Source organism: Lathamus discolor, chromosome 3 (genome assembly GCF_037157495.1).
Source record: "Lathamus discolor isolate bLatDis1 chromosome 3, bLatDis1.hap1, whole genome shotgun sequence".
In the NCBI taxonomy this organism is placed as follows: domain Eukaryota; kingdom Metazoa; phylum Chordata; class Aves; order Psittaciformes; family Psittacidae; genus Lathamus; species Lathamus discolor.
In genome coordinates, this window is record NC_088886.1 from 13,949,059 (window position 1) to 13,971,673 (window position 22,615).

Sequence of the window (22,615 nt, forward strand, 5' to 3'; positions counted from 1 at the left end):
AGGATGAATAAGGACAAATAAAGTCTTAAGCAGTGGTAGAAGCTTGTGATAATTTATTCACTGGAGTAAGGATGGGACATAATTATGGAAAGCAAGTAATTCTCTACCTCAGTGACTGTGCACTTATAAAAGTTGTACAGCTTAGAGAAGGGTACATAGGAAAACTTTTGTAAATTAAATCACAGGCAAATACTCAGGATCTTCATTACATGAGGTAATAGAGTGTTGAGTTAACATCAGGGAATTGCTTAAAAACTGGTGTCAGCAAAATTGATTGCGTGTACAACCAGCATATAGAAATGGGCTCTCTGCAGACTCTCACTTTCCATGCTAGAGGAATCAGTTAGTTCTCCTAATCCCTTGGCATAATTTTAATAGAGTAAATTTTACAAAGAATTAGGATCTACCTTTAAATTCTTTTTCTCCTTTTACAGTGTAAACTACTCTCAAAGCTAATAGAATTAAATAAGAGATTGCAGTTCTCTGGAAATTTGGATGGTGACTTACAACAGTTTCTGGGAGCTAGAACACTGTAGTCCAGGTAGAAGGAAATTTTCCCTTTCCTTCTTAGTTGTAATGACTGCATAGAATGCAAGCGTTTTTTTAACTTAAGATTTTGAAAACTAGTCTTAAGAACTAGCATATCTGAATGAAAACTCTGCAAATCTTGTCTTTGTTGTATAAATTATAACAAGTCCACTCTTAGAGGGAGTCTTACCATTGATACTTCTTGCTTGATAGGCATCTGGAGAAGACATGCTGCTTAGAATGAAAAAATAATTTACCTTTGGTATAATACTCCATAAGAGTTCAAAGATCTAATAAGTTTTATGATATGCAAAAGGAGGGAATTGTATTAATGATTAGTAATTAGGAGTGAGACCCACCAGCTGAATTTGACAGATGTGTAATGCCATATAATACATTACTTAAAAATGCAACAGGTAGCCAAAGCATGCCAGAAAACTGAGTTCAGGCCAGAAACCTGACCTGAGGTTTAGGCTTAAGATCATCTGGGTTTTTTGTTTAAAAAGATTTTTACAGTCAGATTATCTATTATCATCTCATTCAGAATTTTAAAAAGTTACAGAAAATAATATTTAAAATACTTTGGTTTCTACTTCACTGCAGCTTAAACCAAACAACATGAGGGTGGGAATCTAAAATCCCGCACAATCTCTTTTGTAAGCAAAAATATCAAGTTGTATTCACATTGTCATTTTTCCCCCACTTTAAATAATTTTACTGCAAAGGTAAAGAAATCTTCATTTTCTTGAATGCCTTTTGTTTAATTAAAATCTTAAAATAAAAATGCAATAAAAGATCTCTTTAAGCCTAGTATCAACTGAATTGAAACTATACAGTCAGGGCAATCCCAAGCACGAAAACAGGGCTGGGCAAGAATGGGTTGTGGGTTGGGGGCAGCCCTGAGGAGAAGGATGACCTGGGGGTGTTGGTTGATGAGAAGCTCAGCATGACCCAGCAGTGTGTGCTTGCAGCCCAGAAAACCAACCATGTCCTGGGCTGCATCAAAAGAAGCATGACCAGCAGATCAAGGGAGGTGGCCACTAAGATGTTCAGGGGACTGGAGCACTTCTCCTATGAAGGCAGGCTGAGAGAATTGGGATTGTTCAGCTGGAGAAGAGAAGGCTCTAGGGAGACCTTGGAGCAGCTTCCAGTAGTTAAAGGGGCTGACAAGAAATCTGCAGAGGGACTTCTTTTCACAGGCATGTAGAGGACAGCCACTATTGTCACATTACAGACATTTTCTGAAAATATTCTTGTCCCTCTTCAGACTTTACTTCCTGAGTCAGGGTGAGCTGCCCTTGTTTTCTGATTTGTACTGTTTCCTTGATCAGTATAGTTGCCATTCTCTGTACTCGTTGTTGACAACATATCCCTTGGACATTTCCCATTATATTATTCAGTGCTTCCCTACAATTATGTTTAATTTAATAGCTTCTAAGTAGAAATATTGTCAAAAGCTTTTGAAAAGTTAAATAAATTATGTCAATCAGTTCCACTTCGTCCACTTTTTTTTTTTTGATATTTAAAAAATGTTTTCTGCCTACATAATCACATGGGATTTTGTCCTACATTTGGTTCCAGAAAATACACACTAGATGCAAGAATGTCATATTCCATGATGACTAAAGCAATAGTTCCTGTCACTATCTCCTTAGCTTGCCAGCTTTCATTTATAAACCAGTCTCCTTTGTGCTCTGAAACAACATGCTCCAATAATTTAGACAGATAAACAGAACTTACTGGTACAGATATTAAAATAGCAGTGCTCTCACTTCTTGCTGCAGGAAACAAATTCATGTCCTTCCTGAGGCAGTACAATTGGGAGTTGGCTTTGTGAGCCCATCCTGAACTCAAACTGCCATTTGCTGAATACTATTATTCCAATGCCATTTACAAAGTCTATTAATCTAGAGACCACCACTGGAAACACTGCTTATCCTGGGTCAGAATTTATTTAATACTCAGGAATTGTTTAGCTGTCAAGGAAAATATATTTTTGTCTTCCAAGGAACATAATCATAGAATAGTTTGGGTTGGAAAGGACCTTAAAATCATCTAGTTCCAACCTGCCCCTGCTATGGGCAGGAAAAAAACCAGGAAAAGCTAATAATTTTCAAATGCTCTGCTTCTTACAATCTGAAATTCAACTAGTGCAGATGAAATTACCTATATTGCTAAGGTCTCGGACACCTACAAATACCAAATTATTTCCTGAATTAAATACAGATTTTGCGTATAAGAACTCCACAGCAGCTAATGTTTAAGCCTGTAGTATACCCCATGCTTGTTCTTGCATCCGAGTCACTAGTTCTCATGCTTTATTAACTAATTACATTCACAGCAGAAATTAACTCAGGACTTTTCCTGTTAGCCTTCAGTTGGTAGCTGAACTGTGGTGAGACACAGGCAAAAGTTGTATTTTTGGTAATAGTTGTTATGACATCATCTAATGGTAAAAGACTAACCTACAATATTTTACTATTTTTCATTCAGAAGCTCTGCTGCAAAAGCCAACAGGAGAAATGCTATTGATCTTGAAAACAAAATACTTGTATTTGCAGCAGTATCGATGCTTTTCATTGAAGCAGAGTGCAGATTATCACTGGAAGAAAATAATATTTATAGAAAGAAATGGGTTTTTTCCCAAGTTTTTCTAAAATGTATTTTAGTTGCCATATTTGGATTACAGTTGTTGATTGTATGGACTTTCCCTGGGAAACCAATGTTCTTATATATTTATTTGGGGTGCCTGCCTGTGATCTGTATATGCTCTTGGAGCTGATACTAGGAAACAATTTGGTTTTGTTTTAAATGAAAGGGACTGTGACACAGAAGCTCCAAGAGCAATACAGGCAATAGAAAACAGGTATTTTTTAAACTTCATTCAGGAAAACATCTTTCTACACACAAACATGTTAGTTAATGTCTCAAAGCTTTGGGGCTCATTCCCTTTGGGAAATACTGTTGCACTCAATATTAAAAACTAAAGGTATTAAGCATTTATTTGAACGTATTAGTGATGAGCTATTTCACTGAACTGGGTGCTCTGGGAATGGGAATATCTCATATGGTACTGGAGGAAATAGTGGAATTACAGTGTAGCAAGCAGACCTTAACTAGTTTATTCCCAAAGAATCTCCTGTTTTACATGAAATAGGGTGAGCTCCCAGGAACTTATGAAGAACAAGGACACATCCAAGCCCCGTCAGAAGCTTTCCTAGGTAAAGATGGAGAAAAAACCTTACTGGAGGAAGAGCATTATTGCTATGGAATGAAAAAACAAAGGCATTTGGGGAAGAGTTGAGTAGTTCTAGATCTTCCTGTAATACCGCTGAACTGAGTATAGCAAACAAAGACAACTACAGCTGTTATCGACTGAGCTTCATGAGACTTGTTTGTGCTGTTCTGCCCTTTGCCTGGGTTTCAAAATTCTGAATTTTACATTAATTCTTCGTCATCTGCAGTGTCACTGTGAGCTCCACTAATGTAAGAGGAAGGAATGGATATTGCAAGCTAAGACACGGAGGGCTATTGAAGCTGTATGAGGATTTGGACAGCATGCAGTCATACCTGACTTTCTGTAGTCACTAATGTCTTTCCTTTCCTGGAGGGTTAAGTGCATTAAAGTAAAAAATCAAACCATTTATTCTAGTCCCAGTGGTGGCCACTGTAAGATGATCTCTCCTTCAGGCTGAGTGTTTTCCTGGGTTCTACAGGAACTGAGTGACAAATAAATCATGGAGCATCTCCAAACTCAGACTGTAATTCAGTTTTCTGTTCAAGCTCTCCAGCAGTGATCTGTCTTTATGCTTGACATGACTGTTCTGGATTTTTGTAATACCATTTGCCTCTAAAGGCAATTCTGCGATTCTATGAATTCCCTTTAAAAAGCAAACACATAGCGAAAATTGCTCTGACAGTGGAATGCATATTTTTAAAAATAAGAAAGCGTGTTTGTGTTTTCAAGGTAGAAAAGGTCTCTATATGTGGATGTGCTAAAGCATCTCCTGGTTTTAATTAATCTTCAAAAATTATTAATGTAGCTGACTTTGGCTAGGAGCTGCTGGACAAATGTGCTGCATGTTAAGGAGCAAATTTTCAATCATTGCGAAGTGGATATGCATAGAGAGTTCATATGTAAAAGATGTTGGCTGTACTTATAGCTTGAAAAGTTAGTCCTAAAAGTTGACAAGTCAGATAACCCAGAAGAAATGCGTACAAATCATGTCCCGTAAATACTATGTGAACTAATGCATATGGTGCCTAATTCAGTTCTGATTCCTGATGTCAGCTTCAGAAAGAAAAAGAATATTTACTGTAGGGGCCATAGTAGTGTAAAGGAATAGCTGAAACATTGTGAATTGTTTATTCTTATGTTAAACTGACATCACCTTAAAAAAGTTAAGAGATACAACTGTAGTGGAGGACAATACTTGTTGGAAACTCACAGCTCTAAGGAAACAGAAAATGTGATGCAAAAATTATTTCAGAAATAAAACAGCAATATATTTGCTTTCCACATAATAGTCACCAGCTATGCAGATTAGTATCCTTATTGGGAAAAAATTAAGCAGCCAGTGCTCTTAAATATCTGCTCAGAGAGAAAAGTTTTGCATCTTAGTGTCATGAAAAATATGGAAGTTCTAAAACCACCCTGTGGCACCACTCTCTCCATCAGCTTCTCTACCAAACAAGTAATTGCTTTCTTCCCAGTTCATTACTTTTTTACCTACCATGCCACCAAATTATCGATTTCTGCTGTCACCCCCAATCACATCTAGCTGTCCTTCAGTTTGCCCATTTCCTGCTCTAATTGCAGTGTCCCATCAACTCTCACCGCCACGTTGCCTGAGACACTCATTTTTAATAGCTGAAAACTGATAGGTCAGGGTGTTGCTCAACATCATCACAGCATAAAGATAAGACTTGCCCCTCTTTCTGCCTATCAAAAGCTATTACTCCACATAAAACTACAAAGATGGACTACTACTTCTGCTTCTTACTGTTTCTTTAGGTAAGACGTACCATTTACTTGGTGTCATAGTGTTCGTATCATGAGTTCCATACCACAAGTTGGCTTAACCGAGTTTTACTGTGAAGGGAATTAAACTATCAGAACATCTTCATACTTGTATGTCATGACACTAAGTTCCTGAGTTTAGTATGAAATAATAGAAAATAATTTTAAGAGGAAAAAAAACCCCAAAGCCTCTCTTTTGTAGTAACTGTGTTGTCTATTTACTGCCAAATTGATAGAACAGGGAGATGATTAGCAATGGAACAAGTGTCCCAAGATGTCTTCTGTACTAATGTGGGTGTGAGCCAGAATCAGACATAATTTTTGCATTTCATATCAGCAATAACAAAATCCCGAAATCTATTCAGGGTCCATCTTTTCGTTTCTAGAGAAGCAGAGCAAGTTTGATTTGTCTGTGCATATGGGTGTGCAGGTTTGTATTTTCACATTTTGTAGTATAAAGCAGTTAGCTGGTAGTTTCCATTATAACTGCTTATTTACTCTTTCTGAGGGTCATTTCAGTTCTCACTAATGTTACTGGAAGATATTACTTGAATTGGATGGTTCAATTTTAATTTTTTATTACCACACTGGATTCTGTCCATGTGTGTTCAAAAATTACATAGTTAGTGGCTTCAAATTGCACCTATTTTGAGTAAATAAGGTTGGGATAAACAAAAACTGCCAGCAGCCCCTACAGAACTATCAACTCCACTCGGAGCTGGCGAACATTCAGCCTCACACTTGTTTACAAGTAGCACTTGTAGCAACAGACACTCAGTTGACAAACGGAACTTGAGAAACTCTAATGATAAACCGTGGGGACTCTGCAATAATTTATGAATCCTGTGTGGAACTGCTGTGGTAAAAAATAAGGTGCTAATTGGTTTATTTTAGATAACCCGGAGTATTCCTTAGGTTCGTATTAATGGTGATAAAATCTCCATTCAGTTTCTTTTCTAAATTTCTGTCCAACACAAATTTATGACCTCTGCTAATTGCATCATTTTTTATTAATCACTGGTAAGCTCTAGTGTAATTTCAGTTGTAGATTTTCTTCTGTATGTGATACAAGATCTTATAAAAAATTAATCTGAGATCTCAGAGTATTTGATACAAAACATAGAAAATGTTAGAACTAAAGGAATGGATTACAGAGAAATATGTCTTCCCTATGTCCCCTCCTCCCATTTTATGTTGTTTTGGATGTTTTTTGTTTCTGTTTTGTTTTGTTTTGCTTTTTATTATACAGTACTGTTAAAAGTTGGGGCAGGGGCTGTGGCTGCTCACTGGGGCAGCGTTGCTGGTGGCAGGGTGGTGGGGAACTGCGTCCTACTGCCTGTGGCTCCCCCAGAGGGTGTTTTTTCTGGGGGCTGGAACTAGATGATCTTAAGGTCCTTTCCAACCCAAACCGTTCTATGATTCTGTAAGTACTTTATAATAGAGAAATGTTCCCTGAATTCCCAGTCTGCACATTACGGCTTCATTCCTCAGTCCCTCTCTATTATTTTTCCTATACAAGCCTTCAACTCTTTTTTCCTGTCCTCCCTTCCCAATGGTTATTACCCTACCTTATGTATTTTTCCTCGCATGTTTTTACTGTTTTCCCATATTGCTGTTTTTTTGGGTTTTTTTAATTCCTTTTTTCCACGGTTAGAATCATAGAATAGTTAGGGTTGGAAAGGACCTTAAGATCATCCAGTTCCAACCCCCCTGCCATGGGCAGGGACACCTCCCACTAAACCATGTCACCCAAGGCTCTGTCCAACCTGGCCTTGAACACTGCCAGAGATGGAGCTTTCACAGCTTCCCTGGGTAGTTCTGTAGCAGTAATTGCACCAGTCAGCTTGTAATTATTAAGAGAAGCAAATCAGGGATGGAGCAGCATTAATAAAAGCATTTCTATGTGGGTGTCTGGGAATCATAAAGCAGCACTTCTATACTTAAATGTGTCTCACTTCACTTTTTAGTATTACCAAGGTTAAAATAAAACTATTTCTTATTTCATGTTTTTGCTCCTTCAGAAACAAACTCTTGCCTAAACCAGTCTGAATAAAAACAGTGAGTTGTTCTTGTCACAGTTGTAGCTACTAGCACATAAAAATTATAACTTGCTCAATCTTATGAATCTCTTTATGTTATCACCTAAAGGATTGTCACCTTTTCCACCAAAAACTACCAACACTCCGACATTGGTACAATCAGACTTCTAAACTAGCTATCTGTTTGAAAAGCATGGAATAACTGTGACACAAGTTTTTGTGTCACACCCTCCTCTGTTTCAGGTAACAATATATGGATGATTTCTCCACTTCGTAAACAATAATTGTGTTTCACTTCTGCATATAGCTGGTTAATGATTATAAAGTTAGAAGTGACAGCTATGGCTATATAGAGCAATTTTTAAACTGCAGACTCTAATCAATTCTTTTTAGGAACAGTATGTAAATTTTTCAATTCATGGGAAATCCATTGCCAATTATGGTTAATTAAGCAGTAAAGAAACTGGCATAGGAATAAATTTTGCTGCTTGCTTCAATTCTGAATTTGACTCACTTGTTTTCATCCTTGCATATTACAATTCTGTCTGCTTCAAATAACAACTTCTTCTAAAATTTCTCTTTCCCATAGATAGGTACAGGAAACTTATTTTTCAGCCTTCTCTGATCTCAGCCCTAATTCTTCCCTTATTGGACATGGTAGGCAAGGAATCATTCTCACAGCCCATCTGGAATTCCCTCCAGTTTATCAGCTCTGGATACTAGCAGTGCTCTGAGCATCCAGGAGCTATCACCCCCTGTGCCAAACACCTTGATGTCATTAGCAATTGGCTTACATTCAGCACTCCTGTTCCTACATCTAATTAGACCCCCTGACTAAGCACCACAGCCCAACTCCTGTTCACTTAATTGTTCACTATAAATCTCCCTTCAGAGACATTGCTTTGTCTAACAGAAAAAAAATAAAAAAAATCTCCTATCCTATTTGTATGGCTGGAGGTCTGATGGCCTGTTTTCCACAGCCAAAGATCAGTCAAGCACCACAGGAAGGTCCGTACCTGAGGAAGTGACTTAAATAAAACTCAAAGCAACTCCTTTGTTTTTTTCTCCTGACCAGCATTGACTACAGTGGTCAGAGACCTAGCAGTCTGTGCTCACTCCTGCTGTTGAAGACCAGTGACAAATAACTTTTCTACTGAGGCAAGTCCAAGGGGTCGAAAGACCACCTTGCAGCAAGTGGGTCTAATAATCAGTCACCCGTGCCTTTAAATGTAGAATATTTAGGGCATTTCTATATGTGACATGTTTCAATGACTAGGAAAATGCTCAAGACATGTATGAATTGCAGTTATTGTTGGAATCTTTGCCAGCAAAGAGAGCAAATAGAGCATTCATCATCCAATTCCTGTAATCATATTTGATTTTGAGGTGGATGGGAATATTGCCATAGAGCAATCAGCCCAATGCCATTATTTTAATTTGGACATGGTTTATTTTATTTTCATTGACATTCGTCATGTTCAAAAATGGAGGACATTGTCATCTACTGTTGCAGATGTTATTTAACTACACCTATTTGCCTGGCGCGGGGGGGGGGGGAGGGCTATGTTTTCTCCTAACTATTTCAAAGTGCACAAAGAAGAGCTCCCTGTGAATCTTCTACAAGCAGATTTCTTTCTAATTTCCCTGTGCTCTAATTTGAAAGACTATTATGATCTCCCTTTATTTTGGGGCTGTCATTTTGGATAAACCATCTGCAGAGACTAGCAGTGGCATTAGGGCTGAATCAGTCTTCAGGGGGCAGTGCGAGACTGATTCACTTCACCCTCGCCCAAAATTCTAGTTAACTGCAGTTTCCTTGATGCTCCCCCAGAATATGCATGAGGAAAAAGCTGGTTTTATATTAAAAAAAAACCAAACAAAAAACCCAAACAAACAAACAACCAACAGAAGAAACCAATATGTACAGAGGTATATTTGGTATTACCAAACCTCAATTGATCAGCATTGATCAGTGAGATTCACAATGTTCAACAACTCAGGTACTTTTCTGTGAAGCTCCTTCTGTTGGCTGGGATTTGTTGGGTGCTTATTTAGAAACACTAACCATTTTCTCTCTGAGAGCAGCAAGTACAACCTGCTTTCCCTAGAACTATTTACTTTCCCTAGAATTATTATTCCCTAGAATTATTTACAGCACAGATCTAGAAAATATTTTCCATCATTTTGAGATATAACTCTGCCAGCATCAAATCCTCCAATTCAACTATGTTCACATGAAACTGGGATAAGCTTTCCAGAAAACCCATCATTCTTGCAGTCACCATTTATTTAAAAAAATATAAAATCAATACATACTGAGGTACGTGACTTCTACTGGTAATTTCTTTACTTAATCATGATGTTGGAGTAAAGCAAAACTAGCTGAAAATCAGCTAAAAGGAAATCTTATATGATCTTAAGGTCCTTTTTCAACCATAACCATTCTGTGATTCAGAGATCTGTTCTTGTTCCTGCTTTAATCCCTGGGATGTGTTCCTCCAAACCAGGTGGAAGCAGAACAGTATGTGGTGTAACTACAGCATGTGGGTGTTGTTAAATTCACATCCTCCCAAATGATGCTTTATTACCTCTTTCTCCCACAGAAACACCATTACTGAACTGACTGAGGATAGAGAAGGTAGAAAAAGCCCCTGTTACTTTCCTTTGTCATAGGGAGATAAATCTTGAAAGCAGGACCACTCATAGAAGTGATGTGGAGATTGCTGCCCAGCAACTTCCACATGTCTGTGTTGGGCAGGCAAAAGACTTTACTGGATTCTTACCAAGCATAGCCCCCAGATGTTCTTCAGAAAGGTTTGTGAAGCCTTTCTTGGCTTAGAGATTTAGGCTGGCTCATAAACAAATATGATTCTCTTGTCCTTCATCTTTCCCAGTCCAACAAAATAGAGACAGTGAAGTACAAAACCGTCATTAGTGCCTCATTGAGGTAAACACTAGAGAGAGTTCAAACCTGAAACCCCATTGACCTCACAGGGAAAAGGTACTTTGCTTCTTCCTGTATCACTGGTAAAGATGATATCAATTCAGATAACAATACAGGTAGTGTCTTGTGTTTTGCAAGTGCTTTCACTAGCATGATTAACAGAATCATTTTTCTATAAAACATAGGCCTTGACTATAATTGAACTAAGCCATCCATAAAGATACAGTAGATAATTCAGTTGCCAAGAGCTATGTTTTGAAGTTGGGATTTGTTTTCAGAGGGAAAGGAACCTATTGATTTATAGACATGGTCTACTAAAAATACAGGTTTTACTGCTGTTTGTTCTTTGTGAACAGGGTTGTTTGAGTACCTTTTATGTTTCATTCAAGCCTCCAATAATTATCACAAGGATTTCATTTTAAAATGTTTAGCAATTTGGTGAAGTACAGAACTCACATGGTTACTTGGTTTCTTTCAAAAATAATTTCTCTTTGAAAGCTGCTCTGTCTTCCTGTGGCTCAGGGTATTACAATTCTCATTTTGTGATGGGAAAACTGAGTCTATGTGCAAGCTTCAAATAATTGGTTTTCTTTGGGTGACAATATAGGCTTTCATTACAAACCCCAGATTTTCAGAGTACTGAAGCACAGCTGGTGTTCTTTGAATGGGGGAAGTCGATGTTTCAAATTCTTGGAATCTTCAGAACATTTTGAGATTGATCATGTGTTTTTTTTCATGGTAAACTAGATTATTCAGAGGAATGGTACTAATGAGAAAGCAAACCTGTCATCTTTCCAAGTGTGGTGTGACCTACACAGTAACAATCAGACACAACCCAATTACAATTTACTGGGTTTTATGTGTACACATACCCACAAACATTATATTTTATGATAAGTCTTCCCTACCGTATCTAATGACACATGTACATTTTTTGCTGAGAAGTGACAGAAATGCATATCCTCACACTTCCTCAGGCACAGGCTAATGCAAAGATCAATACTCTTTTCTTAAAAGAGAAAAATGACTGCTACTGCTGAACCCAGGACATCAACAAAGAAATTTCAAAGCTGCTCTTCGTGCATGGGTAATAAATTTCTTAATGGTAGCCCAACAACTTTAAGACATGTTCTTCCACAAGCCCCAGTTTTGACACAAGTTAAGATGTAAGCCTTCTAACAGGTAAACACAAATTTCTGCTTTATAAATAAAAAATAAGGCTTTGAGTTTTGAGTAACACTGAATGACTAAAAAATTCCTCAAGAATAGATCAATGTCTGCTCACATCACAGGATGAACTTCTTATTGGTCCTCAGGGTCAGAGCCAGAAACTCAATTCGAAAAGCCAGTCAGAAAATTCTCTGTATTGATGATTATAGTAGACTTATCTGTGATAGTAATCAAGTCTAGGGCTGAGCTAAGCATAAAGCTAAATATTAAAACCATAAAGATTTAAATTGTGACTAATACCAATGAAGATTTGAGCACACAGGTGTTGAAGTTAAGCTTTCTTCGCAGCAAAATTTCTACAATGGTTGCCACACTCTCTGGTCTCCAACAGGCTTCTATTTTCTTTTGTTCACACAGACACAGTTTGTAGAATCCTTCTTTGTCTTTTTGATATTCTTTCCCTATTTTTTCCACTATTTTCTGGCATCTGCCACTTTAAATTCTTGGGCTGATATTTACCTCTGAGTTTACCTTGAGGTGCTGATGGAAAATTCCATAAGAAAGCAAATCTCATTACCAGTGACAAGTAATGTAGCTAACACGTAAGTCATCATAAGGCAAAGCGTGATACTGATTTTGCAATGGTGGGTGTTGGACAAGCAGCTCAGTATCTCTCTAAAATTAAGTATCATGCTGTATTAAGAGATACTTGGAAAATAACTTCATCTATATAAAGGCTAGCATCTGCAGCAAAGGTCCTATTAGGATTTGAACCTCTTTCTCCATGGCTTTTCCTCTTGCCTATTATCTTTACCATGGCAGGTGGGTATTGGCAAGACATCTGAAGAGGTGCACAGCAGTCTCGGACTTGAAGAAAAAGCCCGCTGAAGTTCATGAGTTTGGAAGCACTAATCTAATGTTTTTTGCCCTGGGGTTCATTCCACATCCTAAAACAGATGTCACTGAACATACAGAAAGATTGAAAATAGTCATCTGCAGTGACCATTATTTGCTTGCTCCTGTAGTTTGAGATTACAGTATTCCATTTTTTCCATAGTAATGTACCTGGCCTCAATTCAAGAAATAAGAAAAAATCCAGAGCAACTGTAATTAAATGTCCTTTAATTTAATAAAACCATATTTCTGTAAAACATAGCCAAGTAGCAATCAGTGTCTGATTACCTACTTTTTTTTTTTAAGTTTGATGCAGACAGAGATGAAGAAGAAGTGTTCTTTGACATAAGTTCAGCAGTTGAGAATAAACTATTTGCAAACAAAGAGGCTGCAACAGGTGAGTTAAGTAAGATTTAAAAAGCTACCTTTTATATTGCATTTGACATTGGTGAGATGCCTTTTTCATATTCCTCAAGTATGTGTTTATGTACTGTAGCAAAGTCTTGACCACTCTCAAACGGCTGCATAATTAAGGGCAAAAAAGTATCATTACACTTGGAAGCGTTATACAACCCACCTAACATCTTGTTTATCTACAAGTTCACCTTAAGATACTGTAGATAGTCCACTAAACAACTATATTATTAATACAAAATCTTCGCAAGTTGATCAGTTCCAGTTGTCAGCAGTTTCAGGTGATACCTCAGTGTTCACCATAAAACCAGTCCTATGAGACTAGTGATACTTCCTCCCTAATAACTGGCGCTGATTCTGAAGCTATGTGTTAATATTAGTCATATGTTTGGGAGTTTTATTTATTTATATATTTATTATTTGTGCTTACTGAGGCTTGAATGTCTTCAAAGTAAAAGCCTTTGAGGGACAAAAGACTGCAAAAGAATTGAAGCTAAAAATCAAAGCAGTGAAAATCCATAACATCTGTCAAATGTTTTCCTTGAGGGGAACAGGAAAATGTTCCTTGGTAACTTCACAACTTTTTCTTTTTACAGATGGCATCCCTGGCTGCTTTCCAGGTAGACCATGAGGGTTATATACGTAGATGAGGTTATAAACATCTCCAGAAACAGCACACAAAAAGAAAAAGAAATTTTAAGTGAAATATTTTCCTGTAAAATTTACTAGCTTTATTAAAACAAAAATTAGATATGTGCAGTAGAAAAAAAAAATTGTGTATATGATCTCCCCCCTGTTTAAGGTAAAACTCATCTACAACAATTTGGCAGACAGGGTAGCTCCAGCTATTTGTAATCATGAACAATCATCTGGGAGCTGCTAAGGAAGAAGGAATTGATGAAGCACAATGTGGTCTCGTAGTAGCAATACATCTGTTGTCTTTTTTTGACACAGGGGGGGATTACTTTTTTCTGCTAGCAAGATACCTGCAAAGAGAAGTGCTTCAGAAAGAATGATTAGGCCATATTTTAAAGATTTGAAAGGGCGTTCCGAGCTAGCTAACCTACAACACCCACCTGTAAGGCTATTTTTTATAATGTTCAAAATTACAAAAAGATGAATTATCAAGACAGGGGGTGGAAGATTGAGAATGATATTAAGTGTATTAGCTAAAACCCCATGTTTCTAGTGGTCAGCTTTGTGATAAGATGCACACAAGAATAAAGACTAGGTGGCACACTTACCTCTTTTGTGCTTAGCCTTACTCCTAGAGGCAAGAGAATGACTTCAAACCTAAAATGGCATTCACAATGTATAGCATTGTATTAATAGATACCTGTTGATTCCCTGCTTAAATGAGCTAAGTACTGAACAGCAGGATGAAAGAAGTGGGATAAAGGTGCTGCTCTGACAAAGAGACTGACAAAAGGTAAACAGTTTGCAAAAAAAATGGTAGTGATTCTGGGTGAGTTTCAGTCCGTTCCTTGAAAACCTGATCTACTTAATAAATCCCTCACCAAAATAGCTGGAGAGCTATGAGATTTATCAGAAGCCATGCCATAATCATCGGATTGGTGCCTAACCTGAGTACCAATAATAGTAAGGAGATTCAAAGTAGAATCATAGAATCATTTAGGTGGGAAAAGACCTTTAAGATCATCAAGTTCAACCATCAAGAAATAGGATTTCTAGAGGTCCTATGAGACCAGATACTTAATTTCTAGAGTTGCAATTCCAAAATTGCCTTGATGTCACTTTTTGTCTTTTAATATTACTAAGTGCTATTGCAGTATATTTTAGTTACTAGCAGCTAATGTAAACAGTATTTCTAATATTTTCATGCCTCCATAGCAATCTATTTCATGTTATACCTGTAAAACCCAGTTGTAATCAACTATGCAAGAATATACTGAAAGAAAACTATTTTGTAAATTAAAATACAATTTTCTCATTGCCTTCTATGACATATTAAGACTGTTGCTATGAGCAACCTGTCATGAAACTCAAGAGTGTAAGGTTGCAATAAAATTTGTATTAGAAGCGTCTTACCAAGAGAAGAATTAGAAGGTAACCATTCTAATGCTAATCAGTCCTTCAGTAAATTATTTCTATTATATTCCACTTGAAATTTATCTTCTAAGCATTTGTCTTGCCCAAGTGCTTGTATGCAACATGCATTGAGTTGTTAGTGCTTCAGAGCATGTTCTATAACATAAAAAGACATTTTTATTTTATTGAGCTTAAACATGCTATTAAGAGAAGCAACATATTTCACAGGGTAGTCTTAGATTACTTTTATGACAGTCAGTGTTGAACAGTGCAAATACTATGGTTGTTAAAATATGAATATGGGCATATTTGAGCCAATGAACCATATTGAATAGAACTGTTACCAGGATTTGAAATAAGTAATGAATATAAGCAAGGATTGGAAATACATTAGCTGATTTGCCAAAACACAAATGGTCCAAGAAGCAGACTTAATTAACTCACATGATGGTGTATAGATACCTTGTAGTAGGAAGTTTAATCAACTGCAGATAAATTTAGACAGATTGGTACAATTTAGTTTCATTGTATAAGTTAATTTAATGAACTGTGAAAAAGCGATGTGTGACATTTGCATGTGGGAAAAGTGATTCTTTCGGAGAAAGTGACATGCACTCAGGCTCAGAACGCTGAAGTATTTTACAGGACCAGAGACATTTATGGCCATGATGCCCTTGGGCTCCGGGGTGCATTTCTGGGGTAGGAATCACACATCTGCCGTAATAGCCATACCCTCTCAGCTTTTCATAACTAATCCTGTGCAATTCATCTGAGGAGCAACAAATAATATGTAAAATGTGGCATAAAATTTAGAAGTACAGTCTCATGGTGAAGGAAGTGACTCCAGGGGCAGGGGAGTCATTCACCCTGACTGTCAGACCTGGCAGGAGGATCTCTTGTTTGCACACCCTTGTACAACTGCAGCCAGCCATTAATTCAACTCGTCCCTCAGTGCTGTGTCAGTGGATGCTCTGGGTTTCTAGCAAGACTAATCTTTGTGAATGATGCCTTCAGTGTCTGAAAAGAAACCCCAGGAAAAAAAAAGAAAGGAATGCATTCTAGCTGCTCTGCTGTTTCTTTTTTCAGCAGCCTGCTCCTCCCTGGAGAGCTGATTATTCATTTAATGAGGATTTAATAAAAATTTCCAACTGATTTATTTTTTAATTGTGCAGTACTGGACCTAATAAAATCCTTTCTGGTTGTCCCCCAGGGCAATCACAGGGCACATGAAAATGACCAGGTTTCCCCTTATCTCTGCTTTATGCATGCAGTGAAATTGAAGAAGCATATTTTAAGTTGCAAGAGTGCCTTTTCAGGTCAGCTGCTTGCAAGCTAATTCCCCATGGCAGAGAGCTTTCAATGCAGTTTCTTAACTCTATTGAGGTTTTTTTAGCGGTCGAGTTTCCCTTTTTGAAATTGATACAGTTACTTAGATCAGCTGCAATAGGTTCATACAAGCACAGGAAGGCTCTAAGGTAACTAAGAGCTGAGATTACCTGGTGGAATAGGGCATGCCTTTGAAAGGAATTAGGACAATTCAGACTGTAAGACTTTCCTCCATTGGTAAGCAAGTATTCATTTTTTATAGCCTAGTTCTCAGGGCACCAGCATGTCAAAGGAAAAACACGACTTACTCAGAAAAGGCAATGAGCCTTATTTACAATCCCCTGTTTTGCTGTCAGAGCAGGAGATGTGCAGCCCTCAGACTCACTGAAAGCAGCAGGGCATGTTTGCTTCCAAATGCTTTCACCAGTCTTCCCCTTTTCCTTGAGCCAATATTTTGTGTCTCTCTTGACAGCTAAACACTGCCAAAAGTTTTACATAAAATGGTGCTGATTGGAACTTGAGCTTTGAAAACCTAACACTTTCCCCTTGGCTTTAGCCTCCTCAACAGCTTCACCTCCTACCACAATTACTGACTCCCAGTAAAAGTTGCTTTCTGGTACACTTCTGCTGCCACACATACTAGCAGTTAGCGAGCCTGTTGTTCTCCCCAGAAGACCTGTTTTAGCAAGATTTAGTCCAAACTCAACAAAATATGCTCCCTCCAACAACAAACTGAGCTGGAGGATAGCAAACTACTCATCCTTATTCATAACTGCACCAGGGATTTTACAAGTACTCTTGTATGTCCCCTTGTTATTTTGTCTTGCCTTGGGAGTAGCCATTTGCTTCAGTTAATTTCTGGTAGATTTGTCTTGAGGCAATTTGAGAAGGGTAGAGAAGTCTGTATGCTGTTCAGTGATAGATGGTTATGGACTTTGTTAGTTTTTATTGAGCAAAGAAAGAAAAGCAATATATTTTCAATTTTCCTGACCTTACTTGAATATACCCTAGAAAAGAGTTATGCTTCCCCAAGGAAATTGGTGTCCTAGTTCAAGAAAAAGGGCCTTAAGATGCTTGACCATATTAAAATTGTATAACCATTATGGCTTTTATCGCTTAAGATACATTATGCATGAGTATTCATTTTCAGCCTGACCTTTACATTTAGGTTTGCAGCACCATATTTCATACTAACATTTCTAGCTAAGGATACATACTGCTCTTGCTGGTTAAGTGATAGTTAATCAAATACTTGCACACAAGGGCCTTTAAAAGTGATTGATGTGTCAAGATAGGTGAATGCTGGTGATGATTAAGGCTTAGTTATATTACCAACGATGATACAATGTTAAGAGCAAGATGTCAGCTGTGTAAAGTAAATCAAAAAATTAATATTCTCTCAGCAGCTGTAAATCTATTTGGTAGCATGTATCTTTTACACACAGGTATTTTCTAAAGATTGTAAAGTGTATGTGCCAGAGAGCATGCTGCATATATACATGTGACATTGGATGGCAGCAAGAGTATAATCCATTTCAGTTACTTTTTTTATAGCAACCTGATAAAGTGTACATGAACAGTGGGGGGGACCCAAAACCCACCAGCAGATGGTAGACCCAGCTCTTTCCCTGGTATCTCTTGCATATTCTAGGATTGCATCAAAGATTAATTTGGCAGCAACTGTAATATGGATTGCAAACTGAGACACCCTGGAATCATCATCTGTACTAAACAGTTATGGTTTTAGTCATTGTGACATCCAGTTTCTCTCTGTTCTCTTAGTGATATTTAGTTTACCACCTACAGAGATTATTACTATGTAAGCTTTAAAAGCAAACAAAAGCAGATAATACATAAATGCATCTGGCACAAATTGAACTGCAAAATCTGATATTGATAATGCTTGTTACAGGAAGCATACATCTACAATGGTGAGAACTCCAGGTCAGCAATAGTCTTAACACCATGTATCCTCACTGCCAGTGCTTGCAGGAGCATCATACCAGATAGACACACCTGTAACCCAGGAGGGAGAGAGCTATAGTCTCTTTCTCACCACTGAGCTGGTCTGGGGACATAAGGGCACAAACCAATGCACATCTTACACTTCCCCTGGTGTTACCTGTTGCTTCCCACATGAAGATAGTGGTTGGACTCTCCTGTAGCTACTGGCTGGTCACAATTTTTAGATCTCTGTGTTTCATTACTGTATTTTTGTTATTCTAACAATGCTGTGAAAAATACACCTGTTGATATTTTAATGTGTGTTGAACATGTACAGAATTTGGTTTAGGGCTTCACAATCTAGTAGGTACAGGAGGCATTCCTTTCTCAGGAATGAGATAATCTAAATGGGGTGATAATGCCAGAATATATGTCATGCTATACCTTTCCTTTGTTTATGTAGAAAGATGATTAGTGGTTTATCCTCCCATTGTGGTTTAGCAGTGATTACCCCCCATATGATTTCTTGAAATCCAAAGACTAATTTCTCTTAACCTGCTGAAGCTAAACTGTAAAGCTCAGCCAGATCCAGGCTTCTCAGCAGCTGAAGCCTTGATGCACTTTGTCATCCCAAGTGCAAGAATATGCATGACTTGCTGATCCTGCTGCAGGGAGATGATGGGGAGAAGGGGCAGAGCCACACTGTCACCTTGAAAAGGGGTAGGATAGGAATGGGGACCATTGCAGGTGGAAGCATGCTGTTTTGGTCCCCCATCAACATCAATCTAGGATCCTTATCTGCTAATCACAACTTAGTCAGTATTTCCTTTCTCTTTCCTAAACATGGTTTTTATTCTCCCTAGAGTCAAGATGCCTGTGGCAATTTTACAATTGCAAGTCATGGCACACAGAGCACCCTGCCCAATAAAATTGCAACCTAGGCTGAAGCAATGCACCATTTAGTATAACCATTCCTTATTAAGATCTGTGGTAGCTTTTATGGATGTTTTGAAGGCTTTGTAGAAGGAATAGCATTCACCCAGGTACTGCAGCAAATCTGAATGGTTCCTCAGATCACAGTTTTTGCATACACAAGGACAACTGGAAGTGTTGTAGTGTTCCACCACATAAAGTGAAAATTTCCAATCGATTCTGATGTCTAATTTTCTTTCCTATTTTAGGGCCAAATGAACTTGATTGCAGTCTGATTATGGATTCTGGTGATCCTCTTTATACAGATTTTGACTTTGAAGACCAGGTAATTTTATGTATATATGGCCTCTCTCTAGACAGTTTTCTAGTTTATATACATACTGTGCTTTACAATTTGTCTGAACAAGGTGGTGGAACTTTAATGGTACCTAAGCCAAAGCTCTTTTTAAGTGCAATATGAGTAAATCTGTAATACACAGAGGTTGCTTTCTGGTTATGAGAAAAGAGTGAATATTGTTGTGGTATTAAAAGACCATATCTTCAATTTCTTCAATTACTGTACATTCCATCTCTGGCAATGTTCAAGGCCAGGTTGAATGGGGCTTTGAGCAACCTGGTGTAGTGGGAGGTGTCCCTGCCTGTTGCAGGGGGAGGTGGAACTAGATGAGCATTAAGGACCCTTCCAAACATTCCATGATGATTGCTGAGTTTCCTCCACAAATTCTAAATTGTTGGAAAACATGGTAAATAGAATCATTGGAACGGACTGTACAATTTGCCTATTGTACATTTAAGAAGGGAGAGTAAAAAACTTTTCAAAAAAGAGGCATGAAAGTATGAAGTGTGAAACATAACTAAAACCAAATCAAGCATTCTCCCCTTGAAAAAGTGTTTTTAAGAATGAAATGACAGCGAATGCTGACAGTGTTTTGAAACCAACCTTTCTACTGATCCCATTCTATCTGCATCCAAAAACTGAATTTTGATAGTGTTTTCCCTATATGTAGGAAGAAAAAAGGCTGGAGATGGAAAAATGTTGTATACATCTTTCTCCTCTCATTTTCACCTCAAACCTGGTAAGGTCATATCTGGACTACTGTGTCCAGTTCTGGTCTCACCAGAACTATAGATATATAGAGCTGCTTAAGAGAGTCTCACCAGAACTATAGATATATAGAGCTGCTTAAGAGAGTCCAGCGAAGGGTCACTAAGATGATTAAGGAACTTGTCCATCTTTCCTATAAGGAAAGGCTGAAAGAGCTTGGAGTGTTCAGCCTGGAAAAGAGAATGCTCAGAGGGGATCTCATCAATGTGTACAGAAATCTGAAGGGAGGGTGCAGAGAAGATGGAGTAAGGTTTTTTTCAGTGGTGCCTTGAGACGGAACAAGGGGCAATGGGCACAGACTGAAACACGTGAGGTTCCTGTGGCTTGGATACTGTGCTAAGGATAAGTGTTACTATTCTTGTTGCTGTGCTGTGGATAAGCATTAAAAGAATGACTTATAATTAAAATATTTTTAAAGCCAACTGCTTATCACACCACCATACTTAAGGGTGGTGTTTTTGTATGTTTTGCTTTCTGCCTTTCACTTTTACACAACTCTGCTTCCATTTTCTTCACAAATACCACAAACACTTCTCTAGATTTGGAGAGGATTGGCAAAGAATGTTATTTTGTGTTTCTGTTATCAGAACTAAATGCAGTTGTGAATTTTCTCACCTCTTGCCTCATTATTCGCAAAAGATATCTTTTCTTGTGGAATTTTAAAGCTAGTAGTAAAAACAGGACCAGCAAAACTGAATTTCATTCAGTATCATCTGTTCATTCATTGGTTTTCTTTTACAGTATTCTGTGCAACAATTTATCCACGCCTGCATCATGGGACATGTTCTAGCCCCATTCTTTTCTGCTAGTTTACAGTCCTTTCACTGTTCTTTTCAGCTCAGTTATTTCAGTTTGGCTTTTTTCAGACAGCTTACCTCTGTCTCCAAATCCCAATTTAAATCTCATTCTTTCATAAATTCTTCTTAAAGCATTCTTTGCCCCAGGAAACTCCCTTAAATTTATCTTTGTCTTGATTGTACTACTTTACTGCAGGATTTAGGCCTTTATGCCCTATAAAGCAGAATGTATATTTAAATCATGTTTGGATTATATAAATTTTGCATTTTACTAACATTTTAAATAACATTCTTTTGGCAGAGTATGAACAGTAACAAAATTATACTCTTGGTACGTAATATTTGAAATGCTGTTAAAATATAATAAGCATAAGTTTTATAGTAACAACATAAAATTAACAGAAAAAATATGAAAATTATATTGATTTATAATTCAAACCATATGGTTCACTGATGATACGTTCATTAAAACACTAATTTGCATCAATTTGCATGTGGTTCTTACACGAGACTAAAGGCAGCTACAATGGGACCTTACTGTCTTGGTCAATAACAAATACTCTTTCCACCAGATGTGTCAGTTAGCTTTTCTCATTATTTTGCCAGACCAGCACATTGCTATTCTGGCAAAAAGTGCAATACTGTTAGCAAACAGAAAAGGACAAACAAAGTGAAAACAGTGCTAAAAACCCATCAGTTGGAGAGATACATTGAAGTAGCTGACAATGCTTCTGTTAATCTGCAAGTTGATATCCTTGATACTTATTAGTGACATTTTAAAAAATATTTCTATTCTATCACTAATAGAAATCTTTATGCCCAGTTCATCTGAGATGCCTTGAACAATCAGGAAGAAAATATAAAGGAGAAAGCAATTGCAACCAAAAGCCCTTACCATTTCAATTTTGAAATGGTGTAAGCAAGTATTCTATACAGAAGCAAAGAAGGCAGCAGAGATTGTCATGAAGTCATAATAACATCCAGCTACCCAGTCTGGAAAACAAAATTAGAAATTACTCTCTGCACAAAAAGATCAATAACTACATTCAGGAGTGAGGAACTGCTTGCATTCAAAATTTGAGCTCATTTTTATTGTTGCAGTGATTTAATACTCCGGTGATTTACCGCATGCTGTTTATGAATTGGGTGAAGCACCAGCAACCTTTACTCAGAGAATCTCAAGTGGAAAAGGAACACATATGAGGATACAAATGTGTCATGCAGTGATGTTATTGCATAGGAAATCTGTCATGAGAATGTGGGGGATAAGAAGGCTGGTTTCTAAGCAACCTTACACAGCTGAGCTGCTAAAAATGGTTGAATTTTAGCAGAACATATTGGTAGTCACTGAACAAGAGGAGTTGGTGGTTAGAGCAGTACACAATATGTACTAAAGACAAAGCCACAGCTGGGCATGAGTATCACTTGGCACAGCTGAAATGGACATATGCG

General features: G+C 37.6%; 1 protein-coding gene across 2 annotated transcripts in view; it reads left to right on the forward strand.

Moving 5' to 3' along the window:
* Nucleotides 1-22,615, forward strand: part of AK5 (adenylate kinase 5) — a 95,582-nt gene that overhangs the window by 37,650 nt on the left and 35,317 nt on the right. For both annotated transcript variants that reach the window (XM_065673620.1, XM_065673618.1), the window contains exons 7-8: nt 12,902-12,992; nt 19,510-19,586. In XM_065673620.1, the coding sequence (XP_065529692.1) occupies nt 12,902-12,992; nt 19,510-19,586 (168 nt within the window). The remainder of the gene's footprint in view (nt 1-12,901; nt 12,993-19,509; nt 19,587-22,615) is intronic.